The sequence below is a fragment of the Amblyraja radiata genome, chromosome 8 (assembly GCF_010909765.2).
Source record: "Amblyraja radiata isolate CabotCenter1 chromosome 8, sAmbRad1.1.pri, whole genome shotgun sequence".
Lineage (NCBI taxonomy): Eukaryota > Metazoa > Chordata > Chondrichthyes > Rajiformes > Rajidae > Amblyraja > Amblyraja radiata.
In genome coordinates, this window is record NC_045963.1 from 18,572,190 (window position 1) to 18,594,857 (window position 22,668).

At 42.5% G+C, this 22,668-nt stretch overlaps 1 protein-coding gene across 2 annotated transcripts in view; it reads left to right on the top strand.

Annotated features, from left to right (window-relative positions):
* Nucleotides 1-22,668, top strand: part of lpgat1 (lysophosphatidylglycerol acyltransferase 1) — a 77,551-nt gene that overhangs the window by 49,941 nt on the left and 4,942 nt on the right. For both annotated transcript variants that reach the window (XM_033025300.1, XM_033025301.1), the window contains 2 exons: nt 5,469-5,595; nt 20,139-20,245. In XM_033025300.1, coding sequence (XP_032881191.1) covers nt 5,469-5,595; nt 20,139-20,245 — 234 coding nt within the window. The remainder of the gene's footprint in view (nt 1-5,468; nt 5,596-20,138; nt 20,246-22,668) is intronic.

Genomic DNA, 22,668 nt, shown 5'->3' on the forward strand with positions numbered 1-22,668 from the left:
CAGGTTGGGGCAGTGGGCAGATGCATGGCAGATTAAGTTTAATGCGGATAAATGTGAGGTTATCCACTTTGGTAGCAAAAACAGGAAGGCAGATTACTATCTAAATGGCGTCAAGTTGGGAAAAGGGAAAGTACAACGGGATCTGGGGGTCTTTGTACATCAGTCTATGAAAGTAAGCATGCAGGTACAGCAGGCAGTGAAGAAAGCAAATGGCATTTTGGCCTTTATAACAAGAGGAATCGAATATCGGAGCAAAGAGGTCCTTCTGCAGTTGTACAGAGCCCTAGTGAGACCACACCTGGAGTATTGTGTGCAGTTTTGGTCCCCTAATTTGAGGAAGGACATTCTTGCTATTGAGGGAGTGCAGCGTAGGTTTACAAGGTTAATTCCCGGGATGGCGGGACTGTCATATGCTGAGAGAATGGAGCAGCTGGGCCATTCTCAGGAGTTTAGAAGGATGAGAGGGTATCTCATTGAAACATATAAGATTGTTAAGGGCTTGGACACGCAGGAAACATGTTCCCGATGTTGGAGTCTAGAACCAGGGGCCACAGTTTAAGAATAAGGAGTAAGCCATTTAGAACGGAGATGAGGAAACACTTTTTCTCACAGAGAGTGTTGAGTCTGTGGAATTCTCTGCTTCAGAGGGCGGTGGAGGCAGGTTAACTGGATGCTTTCAAGATAGAGCTAGATAGGGCTCTTAAAAATAGCGGAGTCAGGGATATGGGGAGAAGGCAGGAACGGGGTACTGATTGGGCATGATCAGCCATGATCACATTGAATAGCGGTGCTGGCTCGAAGGGCCAAATGGCCTACTCCTGCACCTATTGTCTATTTCAACCCTGGGGAAAAAGGTTCTGATTCTTTATTCTGTCCATGCTACTCATACCTTTATATTTCTACTGTAAGGTCTCTCCTCAACCTCCGATGCTCCTGAGAAAACAATCCAAGTTTGTCCAACCTCTCAATATTCTTCTATTGAGCCTTCTATTTCAATCAGCATCCTGTCAAGCCTATTCTACACCCTCTCCAAAGCCTCCACCTTCCTTTAATAGGGCGACCAGAACGGCACATAATATTCCAAATGCAATGTAACAAAAATGTTATAAAGATGCAATGTGACTTTCTTACTCATGTACATTGTATCCTGACTAATGATAGCAAGCATATCATAAGGTCTCGCCATTAACTGTACATTTTTCCCCTTGCATTTGACCTCCCAAATTGCAACGCCTCACACTTGCTCGAATTATTCATCTGCTATTCCTCCACACATATCTCTCATAGATCATGCTGTATCCTTTGACAGCCTTCTTCAGTATCCTCAACATCAATTTTATTATAATTTAAATATCACAAACAACAGGGGTCCCAGCGCAGATCCTTGCCGAACACCACTGATCACAGTCCTCCAGTCAGTCCTCCAGTCCTTCCACCACTACCATCTGTCTTCTTTGGGTAAGTCAATTCTGAATCCAAACTACCAAGGCATCATGAATCCATGCATTTTAGACTTCTGAATCAGCCGATCATGAAGGACTTTATCAAATGCTTTACTAAAATCCATGCGGACAACGTCCACTGGCCTCTCCTCATCAGTCACCTTCACATCTCCAAAAAAGTCAATCAAATTCATAGGACATGACCTGCCATGCTGACTGTCCCTAAATAGCATATTCTCTCCAAAATGTGAATACATCCTAGCCTGAAGAAACCTCTCTAATAACTTCCTTACCACTAATGTTAGGTCTACTGGCCTATAATTTGCTGGATTATCTCTACTTCCCTTGTTAAACAAAGGAACAACATTGGCAACACTCCAAACCTCTGACCTCTCCTGTGGCGAGAGGATATAAATTTCTTGCCACCCCCAATAACCTGGGTGGATGTATGCTGCAGAGTGACTGGAATTGGGGATGGAGTTTGGAGAGGCAGATACGTTCGGGGACGGTTAGCTGGGAAGGCTGGAAATTGGGTTTTGGCAATGGTAGTGCAAGGGTGGGGAGGGGGGGGGGGGTTGGTAGCTGGAGATTGGATGGGCAAGAAAGCGTAGAAATCCAGAAGGCTGGTTAAGCTGCAACATTGATTGCATTTCGCAAGCTTGCATCACCAGTAATAGGGCCAATCCACCAACACCACTGACTGACTGAACCCTATGGGAGTGCAGTGGGATCCTCGCATGAATGAAGAGGACAAGCCAGGTGACCAACAGGCCGTCTCGAGCTCCTGCAGACATTCACATGACCATAGATTAGAGAAAACTTTACACGCCAGCAGGTACAGGAGTATCTGCCAGTTGATCATCTTGATTGCCAATTGAGTGTCACAGCGGAATGACCAAATAAAATACTTCCTCTATTTTCCAGAAGAAGATGCAGGTCACCACCGCCTCTGATTGTGCTGCTAACAAAATTATCAGCTAATATTAGAAGATTATTGTAACATTTGCCAAAAGACTGAGCATCATCCCATAAGCCCCACTGGGTCCTTTCCATAGCTAAACTGACGTACAGATGATGACAAAGTGTTGTAGTAGGGTGGATGCTGAGATTTGGCAAGCTGTATAATTGATATCACGGCCAACTGTCCACAATTGACAGCTGCTTTCTTCAGAAGGAATGTGCAGGAGGCCTAAGCCAATTGCAGAACTTCACCTTTTGCACTGACTCGGATCAGCTGATCTGGCACATTTCAGCCATTGAATCTGGACCCACAATTTACAAAGCTTTACCTAATTAAATGGACAATGAGCAAAACAAAACTGAGTTCTATCATTGCCTGGTGTACCTTGTATAGGATCACTGAATTCTCAGTGATTGGCCGAGTCCAGTAGGAGCGTTTTAAAAACTTTTATTCAACGGATACACGGCATCAGAGATACACGGCATCAATGTCATAAGGAATAGGAGTAGAATTAGGCCATTCGGCCCATCAAGTCTACTCTGCCATTCAATCATGGCTGATCTATCTCTCCTTCTCAAACCCATTCTCCTGCCTTCTGCCCATAACCTCTGACACCTGTACTAATCAAGAATCTATCTATGCCTTAAAAATATCCAAAATAAGATCTGCAGATCTTAACTAAAAGCTGAACATATTATAACTAACGAAACAAAGAAACTATAGAACTGTAAATAAATCAATCAATCAACCTTTATTGTCATCTTGCAAAGCAACAGTTGTACAGTGCAAAATGAGAAGACTTTTCCCATTTCGCACATGAAACTTAAAACATTTCACACATAATAACAATAAAAACAATCCAGTCCTTGATGAAACAGTATAAATAGTTAAAAGCAGGTAAAACAGCAACATTAAAATACAGTAAAAACAATCATTAAAATGTCCAGGGCAGCTGATGTCAGTGCAAAGCCGCAGAATCAGGTGACTGTGAGTACAGAGTGACTGTTTAGCAGCCTCACAGCCTGTGGCAGGAAGCTGTTTAGCAGTCTGGTAGCAGTCCGGGCTTTGATGCTACGGTATCTCTTGCCTGATGGCAGGAGATCCAGGTGTGTGTGGAGGAGGTGCAGTTTGTCCTTAGCAATTCTCAGAGCTTTTTTCAGACAGCGGCTCTGGAACAGTTCTTGTACCGAGGGTAGGGAGACGCCAATGATCCTCTCTGCTCCCCTCACTACCCTCTGCAGAGCCTTCCTGTCTGAGCAGTTACAGTTGGAGTACCACGTGTTTATGCAGTACGTGAGTACAGACTCCACCGTGCCCCTGTAGAAAGTCCTGAAGATGTTGGTGGGGAGTGAGGCCTGTTTGAGTTTCCTCAGGAAGTGCAGTCGCTGATAGGCCCGTTTGACAATCCCAGTGTTGTTCCTGGACCAGGTGAGACTGTCTGTAATTTGCACTCTGAGGAACTTTATGCTCTCCACTCTCTCCACTGTGGTGCCACTGATGTTGAGGGGTGTGTGTTTTGGCTGCGCCCTCCTGAAGTCGACACTCATCTCCTTTGTTTTGTCGACATTTAATGCTAAATTGTTGTTGCCGCACCAGTCCACTAGTTGTTTTACTTCTAGTCAGGACTGAAGACTGAGCATATGGGTGACAAAAGACACTCAACTAACATGCTTACAGAACGGAATATACTGCTGATAAACAAGCTTCCTTATCTATATAGAATTGATGCCCATTGAGTACAGCTATCCAGGTTGAAAGCTGCAGGGGTTAAATTGCTGTGCAGCCGGCTGGCCCATACTGTACTTCACAGAGACACAGCTTTTGCAGCCCCCTCTGTCATCGTCTGGTGTACCTTGTATAGATTTTCATAGAGACCAAGTCAGAACATTCAGTTGTTGGTGCTATGGAAGGAAAGTCAACCGTTGTTTGTTTTTAAAATCATAATGGTTCTTTGTGTCAGAGGTTTATCATTGTCACATGCGGCAAAACTTTGTGTGCTATCCAGTCACATCAACTTTTACAATTGCACTTCAGGAAGGAAATTTGCTGTTCTTACTTTGTATAACATGGGTGACTCCATTCGCGCACAAATATGGTTTACTGTTTTTCTAAATGCTATAAACACAAGCTACTGCAAATGCTGCAATCTTGAGTAACGCAAATGTTAAAGGAACCAGCGCATCGGGTACCATTTAAAGAGGGAATGGACGTGCGGATTTGGCAAATAACTGGTTATATGGGCCCGTGTTACTAAAATGGTAGTACGGAATAAGTAATAAATGCCAGACCTGTCAGAATGTCTGTTTCCAGAATTTTAAAACCAGTTTGGATTTTGGTGACCTGTATACAATGTGGCCTGGATTAACTGCACTTGTATAGATTTACAAGTATTTGAGTAAAGAAATTGTACAATCTGTTGCCCGGTATAATTTTAATGGTATAATATAAATATATCAGAAAAATAAATATAAATAGATAGAGGAATAGATCAGGTAGATGCGCAGAGTCTCTTGCCCAGAGTAGGTAAATCGAGGACCAGAGGATAGATTTAAGGTGAAGGGGAAAATATTTAATAGGAATCTGAGGGGTGACTTTTTCACACAAAGGGTGGTGGGTGTATGGAACAAGCTGCCAAATGGAGGTAGTTGAGGCTGGGACTATCCCAACGTTTAAGAAACAGTTAGACAGGTACATGGATAGGACAGGTTTGGAGGGATATGGACTAAATGCAGGCAGGTGGGACTAGTGTTGCTGGGATATGTTGGCCGGTGTGAGCAAGTTGAGCCGAAGGGCCTGTTTCCACACTGTATCACTCTACGACTCTATGACTCCAAATAAAATAATATGTTAATTATACCAACTTTTAGGAACATCAGAACTCTACTTCCATGGTATTTAAACACAACTAGCTGTGACTGATTTGACGCAGATCTAACCATTTTTATTCACGATAAAGTATTTAGAATGCAGGAGCATCCTTATTATATCAGGGATTTCTTAAATGCTTGTACAGGAGTAGGAAAATAAGTTTGCTTACCTCTTTTTTTAATCTCTGTCCTATATAGTGGCCAAACACAAAGGTCTTCAGTGGGTTATAGATATTACCATCGCGTATCAGAAAGCTAAGCCACTAGACATTCAGACTTGGATCATTGGTTACAGAGATCCAACAGTCACAAATGTTCACTACAGGTAAGTCCTATTAATTCAGATCTTTAACTCGATTCGTCAAGCTTTTTACAATTGTAGATTAATGGATTGTGGCCATCTGAAATTTGCAATGACGTGTTTACTTATGACTGTGCAAGAAGGGCCTGCTGTGTTACTGAATGGTTTACCGAAAGTTGACCACTGTCTTTCCAAAATGTGCGTAGATTTAAGACCCATCCAGTACATAAATATGCTGGCTGCTTTAGTCTTCTTGATCTCAGAATGTTGAAAACATGTTTTTTGAAAGGGGGTTGTTATTGATATTTGCACATCTTTTTGGTGTTGGCAAGCAATTGACTTAGTTTCTCAGTTAGTAGAAAGAAACGAGTTAAAAATCTAGGTTTGATTACATTTGTGGAAAATCCACAGCGCTGAATGAATCATAAGCTATACTTTTTTTCTTTTTGTGGTGTATGTGGAAACAATTCATGTTTGAGTCATACACAGGCATTTCCCTCCACACCCATCGCATGATGTTGATGAGCTGCATTTTTGTTGCTTCCTACTCTTGTACTGAACTTGAAAGTGTCATAATATTTGCTGGTAGTTCCAATGTGACCCATCTCTGACACTTCCCCTTCCTTTGCCTACTCTATTTTCATCTCAGGGGATGGCTTAACGAATGGTTTCTGTTGCAAGCCCACAGAATTCCTTAGATATCTTGACACCACCTCATGCAAGAACTCTTTCTCTGTTCAGATAATGCCAGTTTCCACAATAGTGTTTACAAAATCTCTTCTTTTTTTCTCCTTATTTGTGCATCCCTCTACTATCATTGATTGTTCTCAACCACATCTTGAGTTTTTGCTCCTTTACTGTTCCCCTTTATTCTCTAATCCAATGTAAGAACAGTTTCCCAAGTCCTCTCCCTCTGTCCCACAGGCCCACATATTCAATGGATCATCCTCCATGACACATTTCCCCATCCTCCCCCTTTCAGCATTATCTCTGTGACTTCCTGGTTCACTTTAACATCTCCCCAACGCCTATGCTTTGTGACATTTTCCACATAGCTGCAGAAATGCAGCACCAGCCCTCATCCCTTTCCTTCACACCGTCCAGGGCCTGATGCTGCCTGTTATTTGAACCCTAATGACTCGGATTTTATTGAAAACGATCATGCCTCTTCAGCTAGATATAAGCTCTGCCCTGTAACTTGCTGAAAGTGGGGAGCTCATGTTGTGGAAAGCTGCTCATCCAGTCCTGAGCAACATCTGTGCCCTTAACCGATAAGCTTTCTGAATTGAGGGAATATACAGTGGAACTGCAACAGAAGTAATAAGTGAATTTGCACACATTGATGTAGAAAGGGAAATTAATATTTGTATTAGTGAATGAAAAAGAGACAAAAAACTTTTATCAGTTCTGCTTAAGTGGTTGGCAGACAGGAAACAAAGAGTAGGGATTAACGGGTCACTTTCAGAATGGCAGGCAGTGACTAGTGGGGTACCGCAAGGCTCGGTGCTGGGACCGCAGCTATTTACAATATACATCAATGATTTGGATGAAGGGATTCAAAGTAACATTAGCAAATTTGCAGATGACACAAAACTGGGTGGCAGTGTGAACTGTGAGCAAGATGCTATGAGAATGCAGGGTGACTTGCACAGGTTGGGGGAGTGGGCAGTTGCATGGCAGATGAAGTTTAATGCGGATAAATGTGAGGTTATCCACTGATAGCAAAAACAGGAAGGCAGATTACTATCTAAATGGCGTCGTTGGGAAAAGGGGAAGTACAACGGGATCTGGGGGTTCTTGTTCATCAGTCTATGAAAGTAAGCATGCAGGTACAGCAGGCAGTGAAGAAAGCAAATGGCATGTTGGCCTTTATAATAAGAGGAATCGAATATAGGAGCAAAGAGGTCCTTCTGCAGTTGTACAGAGCCCTAGTGAGACCACACCTGGAGTATTGTGTGCAGTTTGGTCCCCTAATTTGAGGAAGGACATTCTTGCTATTGAGGGAGTGCAGCGTAGGTTTACAAGGTTAATTCCCGGGATGGCGGGACTGTCATCTGCTGAGAGAATGGAGCGGCTGGGCTCTGGAGTTTAGAAGGTTGAGCGGGAATCTCATTGAAACACATAAGATTGTTAAGGGCTTGGACACGCTAGAGGCAGGAAACATGTTCCCGATGTTGGAGTCCAGAACCAGGGGCCACAGTTTAAGAATAAGGAGTAAGCCATTTAGAAAGGAGACGAGGAAACACTTTTTCTCACAGAGAGTGGTGAGTCTGTGGAATTCTCTGCCTCAGAGGGCGGTGGAGGCAGGTTCTCTGGATGCTTTCAAGAGAGAGCTAGATAGGGCTCCTAAAAATAGCCGAGTCAGGGGATATGGGGAGAAGGCAGGAACGGGGTACTGATTGGGGATGATCAGCCATGATCACATTGAATGGCGGTGCTGGCTCGAAGGGCCAAATGGCCTACTCCTGCACCTATTGTCTATTGTCTATTGACCCGAAACGTCACCCATCCTTTTTCTTCAGAGGTGCTGCCTGAACCGCAGTTACTCCAGCACTTTGTGTCTGTCTTCAGTATGAAACCGCATCTGTAGTTCCTTTCTACACAAGTACAAGAGTAAGTCTGCTTAATTTAAATTATGCCCTAGTGAGTCTCATTGGTGTCACTGGAGCAAACAAGAGTTCAGTTAATTTGCACATTTGAATTGCAACCTTAATTTTCTGTGACAGTGACAAGGCAGAGAACATGCAAATGCCCACGTTTCTTGACAGTCACAAAGCTGAGGAGCATCGCTGTTGTGCAAAACCAACGGTGCAGTGATGTCAATAATCAACTACTTTGCCAGTTTGCTGTCCCCTAGTTACTGTTGCTTTGACATAAATCGCCAGCTAATTTCAGAAAAGTTATTTATCGTAGCAAATATCTTATTGTCAAGGGCCAAATCCTTAACAGCATTGATATACAGGGGGGTCTTGAGGTCCAAGTCCATGGTTCTCTGAAAGTGGAAAGACAAATAGATAGAATGTTAGATAATGCAAATGGTGTGAAGGTCTTCATTGCTCGATATTGAGTATAAGAATCATGATGTAGCTCTAAGACTTTGGTAAGTCTACATATTGAGTGTCATTCTGGTCGCTGAAGGGTGTGGAGGTTTTGGAGACGGTGCAGAGGAGGTTTACCAGAATGATGGCTGGATTAGAGGGAAATTAGCTGTAAAGTGAGGGTGGACAGACTTAGATTGCTTTCTCTCGAGCACCGGAGGTTGAAGGAAGACCTAATAAAGGTATATAAAATTATGAGGCATAGGTAGAGTAGGCAGTCACAATCTTTCTCTCTGGGTAGAAATGTCAAAGATTAGAGAGCATAGTTTTCAGGTAAGAGGGGTAAAATTTAAAAGAGATGTGTAGGTCAAGTTTTTAAATAGACGCTGATGGGTGTCTGGAGCCCGCCATCAGTGGCAATAATGGAGGCAGATAAAATAGTCAGGTTTAAGAGGCTCTTTTTTATTTTATTTTATTTTCTCTATTTTCTCTCTCAACTTTCTTCATTTACTCGTTTTCTTTCTTCACACACTATATATTTCACATCTTTCTATCCTTTACTATCTAACTTCTTTTTCTTATTCTAATCTTTTTTCAATGTAAGAAAAAAAAAAAAAAGAAGTTGTACATAAAATGTATTATGAAAATATATATTAGGCACTTTGGTGCCATATGACTGTACTTACTTCTAATAAAATAAAATATTAAAAAAAAATTTAGAAAAAAAATAAAATAAAAGAGGCTTTTAGATAGGCACATGGACATGCAATGAATTGTGGAATATAGATCAGGTGCAGGTGGAGGAGATTAGTTCATCTTAGCATCATGTTTGAGACAGGACTTATTCCTGTGCTGTGCTGATACACGTGTAAGGAGGAACTGCAGATGCTGGTTTAAACCGAAGATAGACACAAAAAGCTGGAGTAACTCAGTGGGACAGGCAGCATCCCTGGAGAGAAGGAATGGGTGATGTTTCGGATCCTTCTTCAGACTGTCCCGCTGAGTTACTCCAGCTTTTTGTGTCTATTGTGCTGATACATGTTCTATTTTAATGCAAATTTCACAGTTTGTTATCAACTAGCCGTGACTATAGGTATGTTATAATGTGTACACATTTAAATGGAGCATGTTTTGATGATACCACTTTTCTCTATAGATACTTCATTAGATCATTACACTCATTAACTTTGTTGCACAACAGATAAATTCAGCATTCAGGCAGAAGGAGATAAAAACACTACGGAGAAAAGTATTTTTATAATTAGCTATTTATGTTATAGTTCAATTATCTTTGAGATTTTAATAATCATTCCCCATGCTGAACATGTTGTTTTGCCATCTGATATCATTTTGGATATATCTTGTATTGTTAGAGGGAATTATGAGAATGTTTAGTTTAGAGATACAGCGCGGAAACAGGCCACTCGGCCCACCGAGCGCACCGACCAGCGATCCCCGCACATTAACACCATCCTACACTCGGGACAATTTTTACAATTATACCAAGCCAATGAACCTACAAACCTGTGTCTTTGGAGTGTGGGAGGAAACTGAAGTTCTTGGGGGAAACCCACGCAGGTCACGGGGAGAATGTACAAACTCTGTACAGATAGCACCCGTAGCCAGGATCGAACCCAGTTCACTGGCGCTGTAAGGCAGCCACTCTACCGCTGCGCCACCCTTCAACTCCAGGCATTCTTGGTGAACAGTGTTGAAGCCAGTTAAAAAACACCGCAGTCTTAATTCTGCAACTCTGCCAGAACTCAACTCAAGCAGGCAATCTGAATTCTGTAAAACAAAAGTGTTATTATTAACATAGTTGGTGGTGTTGAGAATAACTGATATTATGAGAGTCATTTGTAAACTTTAGGAAATCCTTTGCCCAGAGAAATGATCGGTTACAGAAATAAATTTGAGAACTTCACATGCATCAGTAGAATCCCAAATGTAATTAGAGGTGTTGAATCGGAATCATCCAGCAATCTTGCAGAAGATGCATCATGAAGAAGGAATCAACCACCATTTCTGCAAAAAGATTCATGGCCAGAGTGAGTATTCGAGTCTTGATTCCTGTTATTGAGAAAGGCAGGAAACCAACAAACACATGGATTGGAAGTGTTGTGAATAGTTAGTTAAAATAAATACGTTTTGAGGGAGCTGTTACACTGACTTTCTAGAAATTTGGACATTTACATGTACAGGTACAAGTCTTCTGGAGCAATTCAGTATGGAGTTATAGAACTGAGCGCACAAATAGGCCTTTCAGCCTACCATGTCTACATCAATCATCTGTACTAATCCCAAATACTCTTGTTTGCAGTTATAGGCTGTACTATAATCAATAGCATCAATATCATGGAAAGTGATCAATCTTTTCCAAGGTTTCATCAGTGATCAGTATTGTGCAGCAAGAGCTGATTTAGTTGTCCACTCTTTCGTAACATTCAGTGAAAGAACTAACAATGACGGAGCTTAGCCTGTGAATGTACACATATGCAAGTGTTTTTACAGTTAATGACTGAGGTCGGAATAACCTCTATTCTGGAGTGGAGGTGGGAGAGGCTACGCAGTTTCCCAATCGTCCTGTGATTCGAGAGAGAGAGAGAGAGAGAGTCGAGTCAAGAGAGTTTAATTGTCAATTGTACCGGAAACAGCACAATTAAATTCTGCTTGCTGCAGCATAACAGGAACATAAACACAATAATGTGCAAATGAATATAAAATAATCAATACAATAAATTAATAACAGTGATACAAGGTAACCGTAATCGAGCAGAACAGAAGTCCATAGTGCAATCAGAAATACAAGTCCATGGAAGATTAGTTTGCTGAGGTAGTGGTTAGTGCTGTGCAGTGCAGTGTTCAGGAGCCTGATAGTTGCTGGGAGGAAGCTGTTCTTGCAATTGGTGATTATGGCATTCAGGCACCTTCCCGTACCTTCTTCCCGATGATGCACTTCAGGCTTTGATCACCGTAGTTTTGACTTCCACCCTAATGAATGGATGTTGAACAAAAGAAAGATATCAAAATGTACGATGCAATCTGGTTCAAGACTATTCATAAATGAAAAAAAATGGCAGCATCAGTGTCATTTTTTTACCCTTGATAAAAAGTCAAATGAAAAATGTCAGCCTTTGATGTTGGGAGTGGTGGACTGAAGTCCTGTTTATATATGACATCTTTGCAACGTTGTCATATCAAATCAGCCCACCATTAAATGCTAAACTGACCTCTCTTAATCATTTACCACCAGGCCTGGACGTTTTCAGATAGTATTCAGTCATGGGAGTTCAGCTTAAGATAAAACAGCTGTGTTCAAGTACATTCTGAAAATCGCCCAAGGCTGATTTACTGCCTTTTAAATGTCATGTTACTCAGGCCTGGCCTTTGCTCCTATTCTCACTTCTACCATATAGCTGTATATTATATAGGAAATCCGGGAAAGGTCCCATTTGTCTATGGTCCCTACACCAGGGACCACAGGCAAATGGGACCTTTCCCGGATTTCTTTAGCAGGACTGTTGTGTTAGTCCACCTCCACAGCAATTTTTTGTGCATAGTAAAATCATGGATGGTACACATAATAATGTTCAGTGTCTTAATATTCTGTGATTTGTACCTTATGTTGCACTGCTGGGTGAGTCTGTTAAAATAATGTTGTTATTTGTATTCAATATAATATGACCCTATCCAGCATTGCCATCAGCTTTCTTTGGCTGTAGAACTGCATATACATGCATAGTTTGCATAATAATATTCTAAGTCCTTGGTTGATGCATTTTCTCAATTTTCCTCTTTTCTGTCATAAGAATTAATGGGCTTTCTTCCTCGTTAGTAACCACCAACATGCCATTTGTCATGTATATAATGTTTTACTGAAAAGGCCCTTTTTTGCAAATTTTTGACGGAAACTACTGAAATAAAAAGTCCACATGTTGGATGGGGTCTCTTGTCGGATTACATACTTTGCATGAGATGTTGAACACCCTAAAAAAATCCAATGTATATTAACTCTGAACGATAGAAGATAATCTTTTTATCACTGAATATCTACAGTGCCTACTTGAGTTAAATTTTCTCTTTTCTGCACATAATGAAATTCTAATAAAGCATCCCAGGATAAAATGGGCAGGGAGGGGGGGGGGGGGGTTCACAAGGGCAGCATCTTTTAACTATCATTGGTATATGTATAAAGAATTATTTCAACTTTTTCCACACAGTCCATTAAAGACACACGTCAATTTTCTGCCAATTTGCGGAATCTGGGATTTATTTATTTCATGTGACTGTTCTGATTATCCAAAGTGGAAATGTTGTCTTGATTGTTTATTTGAAAGTCTGGATCTATTCTGGCCTAATGTCATCTGCAAACCTGACAAGCTTGAGTTATTGAGCCTCAGCTGAAATCTGAAATTGAACCAAGAACCATTTTCTAATAAACTGGGTACATGAATGCTTTTAAAGGGTGTCATACAGAAAACCACTTTTATTTTAAAGTGCCCCCCTTTGCTGATGTTCTTTCCCATTACATGTTCAGAATATCTATTTCGGTGTTGAGTTGAACTACTTGAAGCTAAAATGCCATGCAGTGCCTGACATTCTTTACTTTAAATGTAAACTTGCTCTATATCTGAGGGTTATTTATCAAGGGTCATCAATTCTTGGTTCAGCCGGACAGTGCTTTCCATATATAATTCAGTTTGGTGGTGTCTTACCCCCCCTCTCCCACACTGTAGACTGTTGTGAAAGATAAGTCATCTCACAGCTAACATTCAAGACTAATTTGGTTAGACAAAAATATTTATGAAAACATTTATTTTCTAACCTACCCTTTTTTGCATATGAATCATGTGAATTTTAACCCAGAATGGTTCTGGGAGTTTATTTGGGTGCTGGAGATATGTGCTGGTGGAATGCAACATTCAGCCACCATTGTAAATTCCAGATGTTGAATATTTGAACTCTCAGGCCTTATAAGATGTGACTGGCAGATTTCTTATCAAGCCCCATCAGTTCTATTTACTTTTTGGTTTCAGTGTCCAGCAGCCTTTGAAAACTCAAGTTAAACTAGACATGTACTTAAAGGGGAGACTTTATTTATTTTCTTTTTTTCCCGGAGATTTGGGGAACTACAACAGGAAGTAAGATAGCAGCAATTCTTGAGGCTCTCTGATTCTGTAGTTTAATTAGAGATATGGCATGGAAACAGGCCCTTCGGCCCACTGTGTCCGCACCAACCAGCGATCACCCATACACTAGTTCTATCCTACACACTGGGGACAATTTACAGAAGCCAATTAACTTACAGACCTGTTCGTCTTTGGAATGTCGCTGGAAACCAGAGCACCACGCAGTCATAGGGAGAATGTACAAACTCCATACAGACAGCACCCGTAGTCGGGATCGAACCTAGGCGCAGTAAGGCAGCAACTCCACCCCACGCCACTGGAGGTTGTAAGGGGATAAATGAGGAGAAGGGAAATTTGAAAGGAAAGAAGTCCTATGAGGTCCAGAGAGAGATTGCTGAGGTCCGGTCCCAGTTGATCAATGACCCGTTGCTGGAAACGTATCACTGGCTTGACAGACCAACACAAGTGAGGTAGGAGGTGACAATAATGTTAAAGGTCAAAAAGAAGCTGATGCCTGCAAGGCCTTAACCCAGGGAGAAAGTTTCAGATTCAGATTCAGATTCAATTTTAATTGTCATTGTCAGTGTACAGTACAGAGACAACGAAATGCATTGTCGAAAACGAAATGTTTGTGTAGTTGAGTGGTTAAGGATGGACTATTGAAGAAAGTAGTTTGGAAGGCCAATGGGAAACATGTTAGGACTAAATAGGTCGCTCAGGGGTGTGAAGGTTCAAATGGAAGATCTCCAATTTGGAAACAATTATCTAACTTATTACATCAGCCTTTGGAGAGTGGTAATGATGAAGAATTTATAATTATCTTTGGCTGCGACCATGAGCTAGATCTCTCCTTGTTGTGATCTTTGCTTTGTTCATTTAATAGCGACAGGCTATATTATTTAAAAATCTAATGATTTGCAAAGATTAGTACTGGTAGATGTGCTATACGCTATAGAATAGAATAGAATGCTATTTATTGTCATTCAAACCTAGGTTTGAACAAAATTCCATTTCTACAGTTTTTTACATTACAAACACAATCTAAGACCCACACTTAACACAGTTTACATAAACATCCATCACAGTGAGTCTCCAACATCTCCTCACTATGATGGAAGGCAAAGTCTCCATCTCTTCCCTTTGTTCCTTCTCCCGCGGTCCAGCAGTCCAACTGCAGTGTCGAGGTGAACTGGGGCTCCGATGTTAATGCCCCCAGCGGGCGATGGTAAGTCCTGAGGCCGTTTAAGCCACGCAGGGCGATGTTAGGCCCCGGCTCCATGTCCTTAAACCCGCGATTCCAGCGGGAGAAGTCGCCGTTGCGGAGCTCGGAAAAGCGGTCTCCCACCAGGGACCTGCGAGCTCCCGATGTTCCCGTCCACCGGGTCTGCGGCCGGTGCCTCCGAACTCCAAAAGTCGGGTCGCAGCCGCACGCCACCACAGCTCTTCCCGCTCCGAAGTTGGCCAGCTCCGCGATGTCAGTTCCGCAGGCTCTGCAAATGGAGCCCTCAGGTTAGTCCCGGCCGGAGGTCGCCGCCGGCTCCACGATGTTAGGCCCAACGACATCCGAGACCCGACAGGGAATAGTCGGGTCCCCGCACAGGGAAGAGATTAACGGTTTCCCCCACAGCCCCCTCCACCACCCCCCACATATACACAGCTAAAAAAAAAAAAAAAACTGACTCAAAGACATACATTTAACAAGACAAAAATAAAAAAAGACAGACGACTATAGTCGAGCCGCTGCCGTTAGGCGCCGCCACTCGCCACTATATGTGCACAGCAGAAATTGAAGTCGTATTTCTTCGATTTGGTAATGTTATTCTATTGTAATATAAGCATTTATGCATAGAAACACAGACAATGGGTGCAGGAGTATGACATTTTAGCCCTTCGAGCCAGCACTGCCATTCAATATAATCATGGTTGATCATCCACAATCAGTACCCTGTTCCTGCCTTCACCCCATATCCCCCTGATTCTGCTAGCCCTGAGCTCTATCTAACTCTCGTCAAGACTCATGATTCAAGAGAGTTTATTGCCATGTGTCCCTAATAGGACAATGAAATTCTTGCTTTGCTTCAGCACAACATAACATAGTAGGCATGACTACAAAACAGATCAGTATGTCCATATACCTTTATGTAAATATATACACACATGAATAAATAAACTGATAAAGTGCAAATAACAGATAATGGGCTATTAATGTTCAGAGTTTTGTCCGAGCCAGGTTTAATAACCTGATGGCTGTGGGGAAGTAGCTATTCCTGAACCTGGTTGTTGCAGTCTTCAGGCTCCTGTACCTTCTACCTGAAGGTAGCAGGGAGATGAGTGTGTGGCCAGGATGGTGTGGGTCCTTGATGATACTGCCAGCCTTTTTGAGGCAGCGACTGTGATAGATCCCCTCGATGGAAGGGAGGTCAGAGCCGATGATGGACTGGGCAGTGTTTACTACTTTTTGTAGTCTTTTCCTCTCCAGGGCGCTCAAGTTGCCGAACCAAGCCACGATGCAACCGGTCAGCATGCTCTCTACTGTGCACCTGTAGAAGTTAGAGAGAGTCCTCCTTGACAATCCGACTCTGTAATCTTCTCAGGAAGTAGAGGCGCTGATGTACTTTCTTAATAATTGCATCAGTGTTCTCGGACCAGGAAAGATCTTCAGAGATGTGCACGCCCAGGAATTCGAAGCTCTTGACCCTTTCAACCATCGACCCGTTGATATAAACGGGGCTCTGGGTTCCCATCCAACTCCTTCCAAAGTCCACATTCAGTTCCTTGGTTTTGCTGGTGTTGAGGGCCAGGTTATTGTGCATCTAGTGAATCGGCCTCCACTGCCTTCTGTGTGAAAAAGTTTTTCCTCATCTCAGTTCTAAATGACCTACCCCTTATTCTTAAACTGTGACCCCTGGTTCTGGACTCCCCCAACATCGGGAACATGTTTCCTGCATCTAGCGTGTCCAATCCGTTGATAATTTATATGTTTCTATAAGATATCCTCTCATCCTTCTAAATTCCAGTGAATACAAGCCCAGTCGCTCAATTCTTTCATCATATGACACCCCCGCCATCCCGGGAATTAACCTTGTGAACCTACGCTGCATTCCCTCAATGGCAAGAATGTCCTTCCTCAAATTAGGAGACCAAAACTGCACACAATACTCCAGGTGTGGTCTCTCCAGGGCCCTGTACAACTGCAGAAGGACCTCTTTGCTCCTATACCCTTGTTATCAAGGCCAACAAACGATTTGCTTTCTTCACTGCCTGCTTTACTTGCATGCTTACTTTCAGTGACTGATGAACTAGGACACCCAGGTCTCGTTGTACTTCCCCTTTTCCTAACCTGACACCATTCAGATAATAATCTGCCTTCCTGTTCTTGCCTCCAAAATGGATAACCTCACATTTATCCACATTATACTGCATCTGCCATGCATCTGCCCACTCACCCAACCTGTCCAACTCACTCTGCATTATCATAGCATCCTCTTTACAGTTCACACTGCCACCCAGCTTTGTGTCTTCTGCAAATTTGCTAATGTTACTTTTAATTCCTTCAACTAAATCATTAATGTATATTGTAAATAGCTGCGGTCCCAGCACCGAGCCTTGCGGCACCCGACTAGTCACTGCCTGCCATTCTGAAAGTGACCCATTAATCCCTACTCTTTGTTTCCTGTCTGCCAACCAATTTTCTATCTATGTCAATACCCTACCCCCAATATCATGTGCTATAATTTTGCCCACTAATCTCCTGTGTGGGACCTTATCAAAGGCTTCTGAAAGTCCAGGTACACTACATCCACTGGCTCTCCCATGTCCATTTTCCTAGTTACATCCTCAAAGAATTCCAGAAGATTTGTCAAGCATGATTTCCCCTTCGTAAATCCATGCTGACTCGGACCGATCCTGTTACTGCTATCCAAATGCGCCGCTATTACATCTTTGATAATCAACTCCAGCATTTTCCCCACCACCGATGACAGGCTAACTGGTCTATAATTCCCTGCTTTTTCTCTCCCTCCTTTCTTGAAAAGTGGGATAACATTAACTACCCTCCAATCCACAGGAACTGATCCTGAATCTATAGAACATTGGAGGATAAAGAGTAACGTTTCTGTCCTGGAATTTGAGTTGTACTTTAGTCTGTAATTTCATTCGTGTTTCTGTGCTGTGCTGGACGTAAAATGATGGGAACCAAAATTTGATGACTTATGTTTTGGATTGTATTCAAGAGAGTAAATACTGGGGCAGCACATTTAGATCAGAGTATCCGATCTCAACGATGACATTAGAAATTTCTTGCATCTGTTTAAGGAAGTACCTAACTATATTTGAGCAATTTTGTAGCTCTATAAAACAAATGGTATGAATAAAGTACAAACAATTGGACTTTATTCAACCACATCACAGTCAAGGCTGATGAGATCAGAATGACTCCAACCACCTATTTAAACATTGGGTGTTGTTGAATTAAAAACCTGTTAGTTCATTTCATCAATCACGAGAACAATGTGAACTGTCACCGAGGGGCATCAACAGTTGAGAAAATGTTTTGAAGACAATGAATTTTCTTAAAGCTTTCACTGTTTGATGGCTGGCTCCATGTTACTATTTAATTATTTACGCAAGGAACTGCAGATCCTGATTTACCAACGAAACACTGTGCTGCAGTAACTTGGCAGGTCAAGCAGCATATCTGGAGGATGTAGATAGGCAACCTTTTGGGTCGGGACCCTTCAGACTTATTGTAGTAGGATGGAGAAAGCTAGAAAATAGAGGATGGGATGGGACAAATCCCCATTAGTCCATCACACAGACCAGCCTCCCCCTCACACGCACCCCACCCCCTTCAACTCCATCTATGCCTCAGAAAAGCAGCCGACATAATCAAGAAGCTATTTCCCCTCTACTCCAGTCTCGAAGAAGGATCCTGTCCCAAAATATGGTCTGTCCATTCTCTGGCTCATGCTGCATGCCCCTACTGCATTCCTTCCGCAGTTTGTTTTTGATGACACTCATCTCTGCCCTCCATCCCTCTTCAGCTCCTTCCTCTGTCTCAGTTATCAGACTGTTTATCTAATATCCACTCCTCGACTGATTGTGATTTTATACAGCTTAAAAATTGGCATGACTTGCACCATTTTAGTTACTGCCCCAGACTCTCAATTCCATCCCCAACCACATTTCAGATGGATTCAGACATTTTGCAATTTATCATCATTATTGAGCCCAAACTAAGATTCTGCCACACTTCCTGTCCACCACGATGACTGGCTTCCACTTTAGCGATTGCAATACTATCTCTGTCTCAGATTGCTTTTGCTGAAACTCTTTTTGTCTTTGGCACCTCTTCCGTGATCATTTCTGTGTATCTGCAGCATTTTATGATTTTTGAAATTGTAAAAGGGCTGGACAAGCTCGATGCAGGAAAATGTTCCCAATGTTGGGCGAGTCCAGAACCAGGGGCCACAGTCTTAGAATAAAGGGGAGGTCATTTAAGACAGGTGAGAAAAAACCTTTTCACCCAGAGAGTTGTGAATTAATGGAATTCCCTGCCACAGAGGGCAGTGGAGGCCAAGTCACTGGATGGATTTAAGAGAGAGTTAGATAGAGCTCTAGGGGCTAGTGGAGTCAAGGGATATGGGGAGAAGGCAGGCACGGGTTATTGATAGGGGACGATCAGCCACGATCACAATGAATGGCGGTGTTGGCTCGAAGGGCCAAATGGCCTCCTCCTGCACCTATTTTCTATGTTTCTATATTTGTTCAAAGCCCTGGATAAATTAAACTCCTCTCTCGTCACTCACTTTCTCCCTCAACTTCATGTCCATTCAAAAAAAAAACCTTAAACATAGCATAACTTTGCAAAGTATTGGCTTGTAATAATAAAAATTGTAATGCAACAGATTATTTATTCTTTTGGAAAATTATTTTTGGCTTTTTCTTGAATCGTTGCATTGCTTATTGATGTGGTGTTCCAATAATGAAATTGGATGGATAATTTGGGATTTTTTACCAATGATTTAAGTGTGCTTGTGTGTGCGCCTACATCTGGATGGAGCACAGCCTGGTGGTGCTGCCACCATGATGATTGCTGTTCTTGTCTGGGATAAGGGCTGGGAAATATAATTACAGTTAACTGGTAATGCAACAATTAGATATTGACACCACCAGTTGATGGTGAGGGTATGATAGTCTGTACATTAAAGATCAGGGGGAAATGTTTGAGGTTCAGATTATTAAAGATGATATTTATGTGGCACATTCTTTAGGACCAGCTTGTTATTTGACTGCATGAGTGTTGTTTTGGTATTAGATAGTTGCAAAATAAACATCTGTGCAGCTTTTGCCCCTCTGATTAGTAAAGAGTAATCTCCCATTGTTTACATTTCTCTTGCAGGATCTATCCTATTAAAGATGTCCCTGTAGAGAGCGAGGCACTAACTAGATGGCTCTACCAACGATTTGTAGAAAAAGAGGAACTCCTGGCACACTTTTATGAAACAGGTAAGATTTTCTTCATTTGCTCCAGATGTGTAAATTTGATCTTTTTATTTGAGACGTGAACTTTGCTTTTAATTCTTTGTAGTTAGCCCCTCAAGGCTAGGCAAAATTAGCTGTCTTTCCCGTGCAATCCAAAACTCACCACGTGGAATCTCCTTGATGTGCCAATATTTTTGTAGTATTGACACTTCACAGTGTATTATCCTTGCCGTGCAATCTAACACTCTAATTGTCTTTCCAATACTCTTGGCAGGCTGCCTGTAGAGTTAGATTTAAGTCCTAGATTTGGTAACCTATAACAAGCGCTGCTTTTCTACACATTGTTTCAATCTCAAACATTTCAGATACAGACCCTTCGGCCCAACTTGTCTATGCTAATCAAGGTGCCCCATTTAGGCTAGTCCCATTTGCCGATCTTTGTCCATATTCCTATCTATGTACCTATCCAAATGTCTTTTAAATGTTGTCATTGTATCGGCCTTAACTATTTCATCTGGCAGTTTGTTCTATATTTGGACTTGGGCTGTAATTAGCTTTTGAGGAAGATACCAGGGTAGTAATGCAATTGAGTATTGATCATTCAGTCGTTGGGGAGTTGCCGTCATCTTAGGCACTTCTTCGGTTTCGAGGATGACTTGCTCATGTTGTTTTTGTGGATTCTGAGGCAGTTGATGAGCTTAGACTAGGGACCACAGACTCCGCCACATATGGAGCAGGAAGGGTGGCAGTTTGTGAGGTCCTGAAGTCTCTTGGTTGCTCATGCAGGAATTCTGTGTTGCTGATGTATGGACTGCATTGCGTGGTGGGTGGGAGCAGCGGCAGGCATTCCAAATGAGCAGTTGTAGGTCAGTGATCCTCGGGAGTCAGGCGAATGTTGCATTTCTTGTGGGAGCCTTCAAGCACATTCTTAAATATTTTCCTCTGTCTGCCTGGGTAATCTCTTCCCTTGACAGAACTTGGAATAGAGTGTCTGTTTCAGGAGTCGTGTGTCGGACATGTGAATAATGTAGCTTTTACAACATAGCTTACCGAGTGTAACTAAAGCATCTACACCAGAGACAGTGCCCTGGTGTAGGATGCTGTTGTTAGTTTGCTTATCCGGCCAGTGAATTTGAAGGATTCCTGTGGAAACCGTCATAGTGAAATGCTTCCAGTGCTCGGGAGTGCCTGGTATAAGTAGTCCACATCTCAGGGGATACGGGGGAGCAGGGACCTCTGGCTCCGTACACCATGTGTTTTTGTTGTGATCTTCGAACGTCCTTTTCCTCAATCGTCCAAAGGCTGCATTGAAGGCAATGGTGAATTTCATCTTCAATGTCTGCCTTCGACGGGAGTTGTCGGAGTGCATGCAAGAGGACCAGTTCCTGAGGTGTGATAACTGGTCCATATTTTCCACGGCCTCTCCGTAAACCTTTATGGCCAGAGGGCAGGGTGGTGCAACCAAGGTACAGGTTGGAAGAGGACCTTTGTCTCGTGACCCAACTTCTTTGTGTCCTTTGGTGAACAAGGCATCAATGGTTCAGCCTCCGAGTGTACACATGTACAAGTGTCATTTATATACTGGCTTAAATGTATTACCTGATAGCAGGGTCAACCACAGTTTCCAGTACTTTGGTTTGATAGTACACTGGGGCCATGGTTGGCCAGGCTCCAATTGTTTAGTCTAGATTATTATTGTTACATGTACCAAGGTGCAGTGAAAAGCTTTATGTTGCATGCTATCTAGCCAGCGAAAAGAGACTATATATATATATATATATATAGGATATAGGGGAATACATTTAGTGCAAGATAAAGTCCAGTGAATGCCAATTAAAGAGTGTTCAATGGTCTCCAATGAGGTAGATGCAAGGTCAGGGCCGCTCTCTAGTTGTTGATTCAATTGCCTGATAACGGCTGGGAAGAAATTTTCCCTGAATCTGGAGTCAAACCTCTGTACCTCTTGCTTGATGAAAGAGGAGAGAAGAGGGAATGTCCCGGGTGAGACTGGTCCTTGATTATGCTGGTGGCCTTGCCGAGGCAGCGTGGTGTAGATGGAGTCAACGGAAGCGAGGTTGGTGTACAAGATGGCCTGGGCTCTGTCCACATTCTGCTCCTTCATGAGTGTTTTGGGGGTAATTGCCAGTGCTGTAATTCTACTGAAACTAGGCATCTAATTATGATGTCCATCTCTTCAGCAAGACATATAGGAAGGTATCTGGTCCCAAAGCCTTCCCTTCGGTAATCTCAGCCATTTATTTATCACGGGGCATGAATTGAATTGGCTAAATACTGGCTGGCATGATGTTTAGTTTGGTTTAGTTTAGAGATACAGTGCAGAAACAGGCCCTTCGGCCCACCAAGTCCGTGCCGACCTGCGATCCCCGCACACTAGCATTATCCTACACACACTAGGGACAATTTACAATTTTTCCAAAGCCATTCAA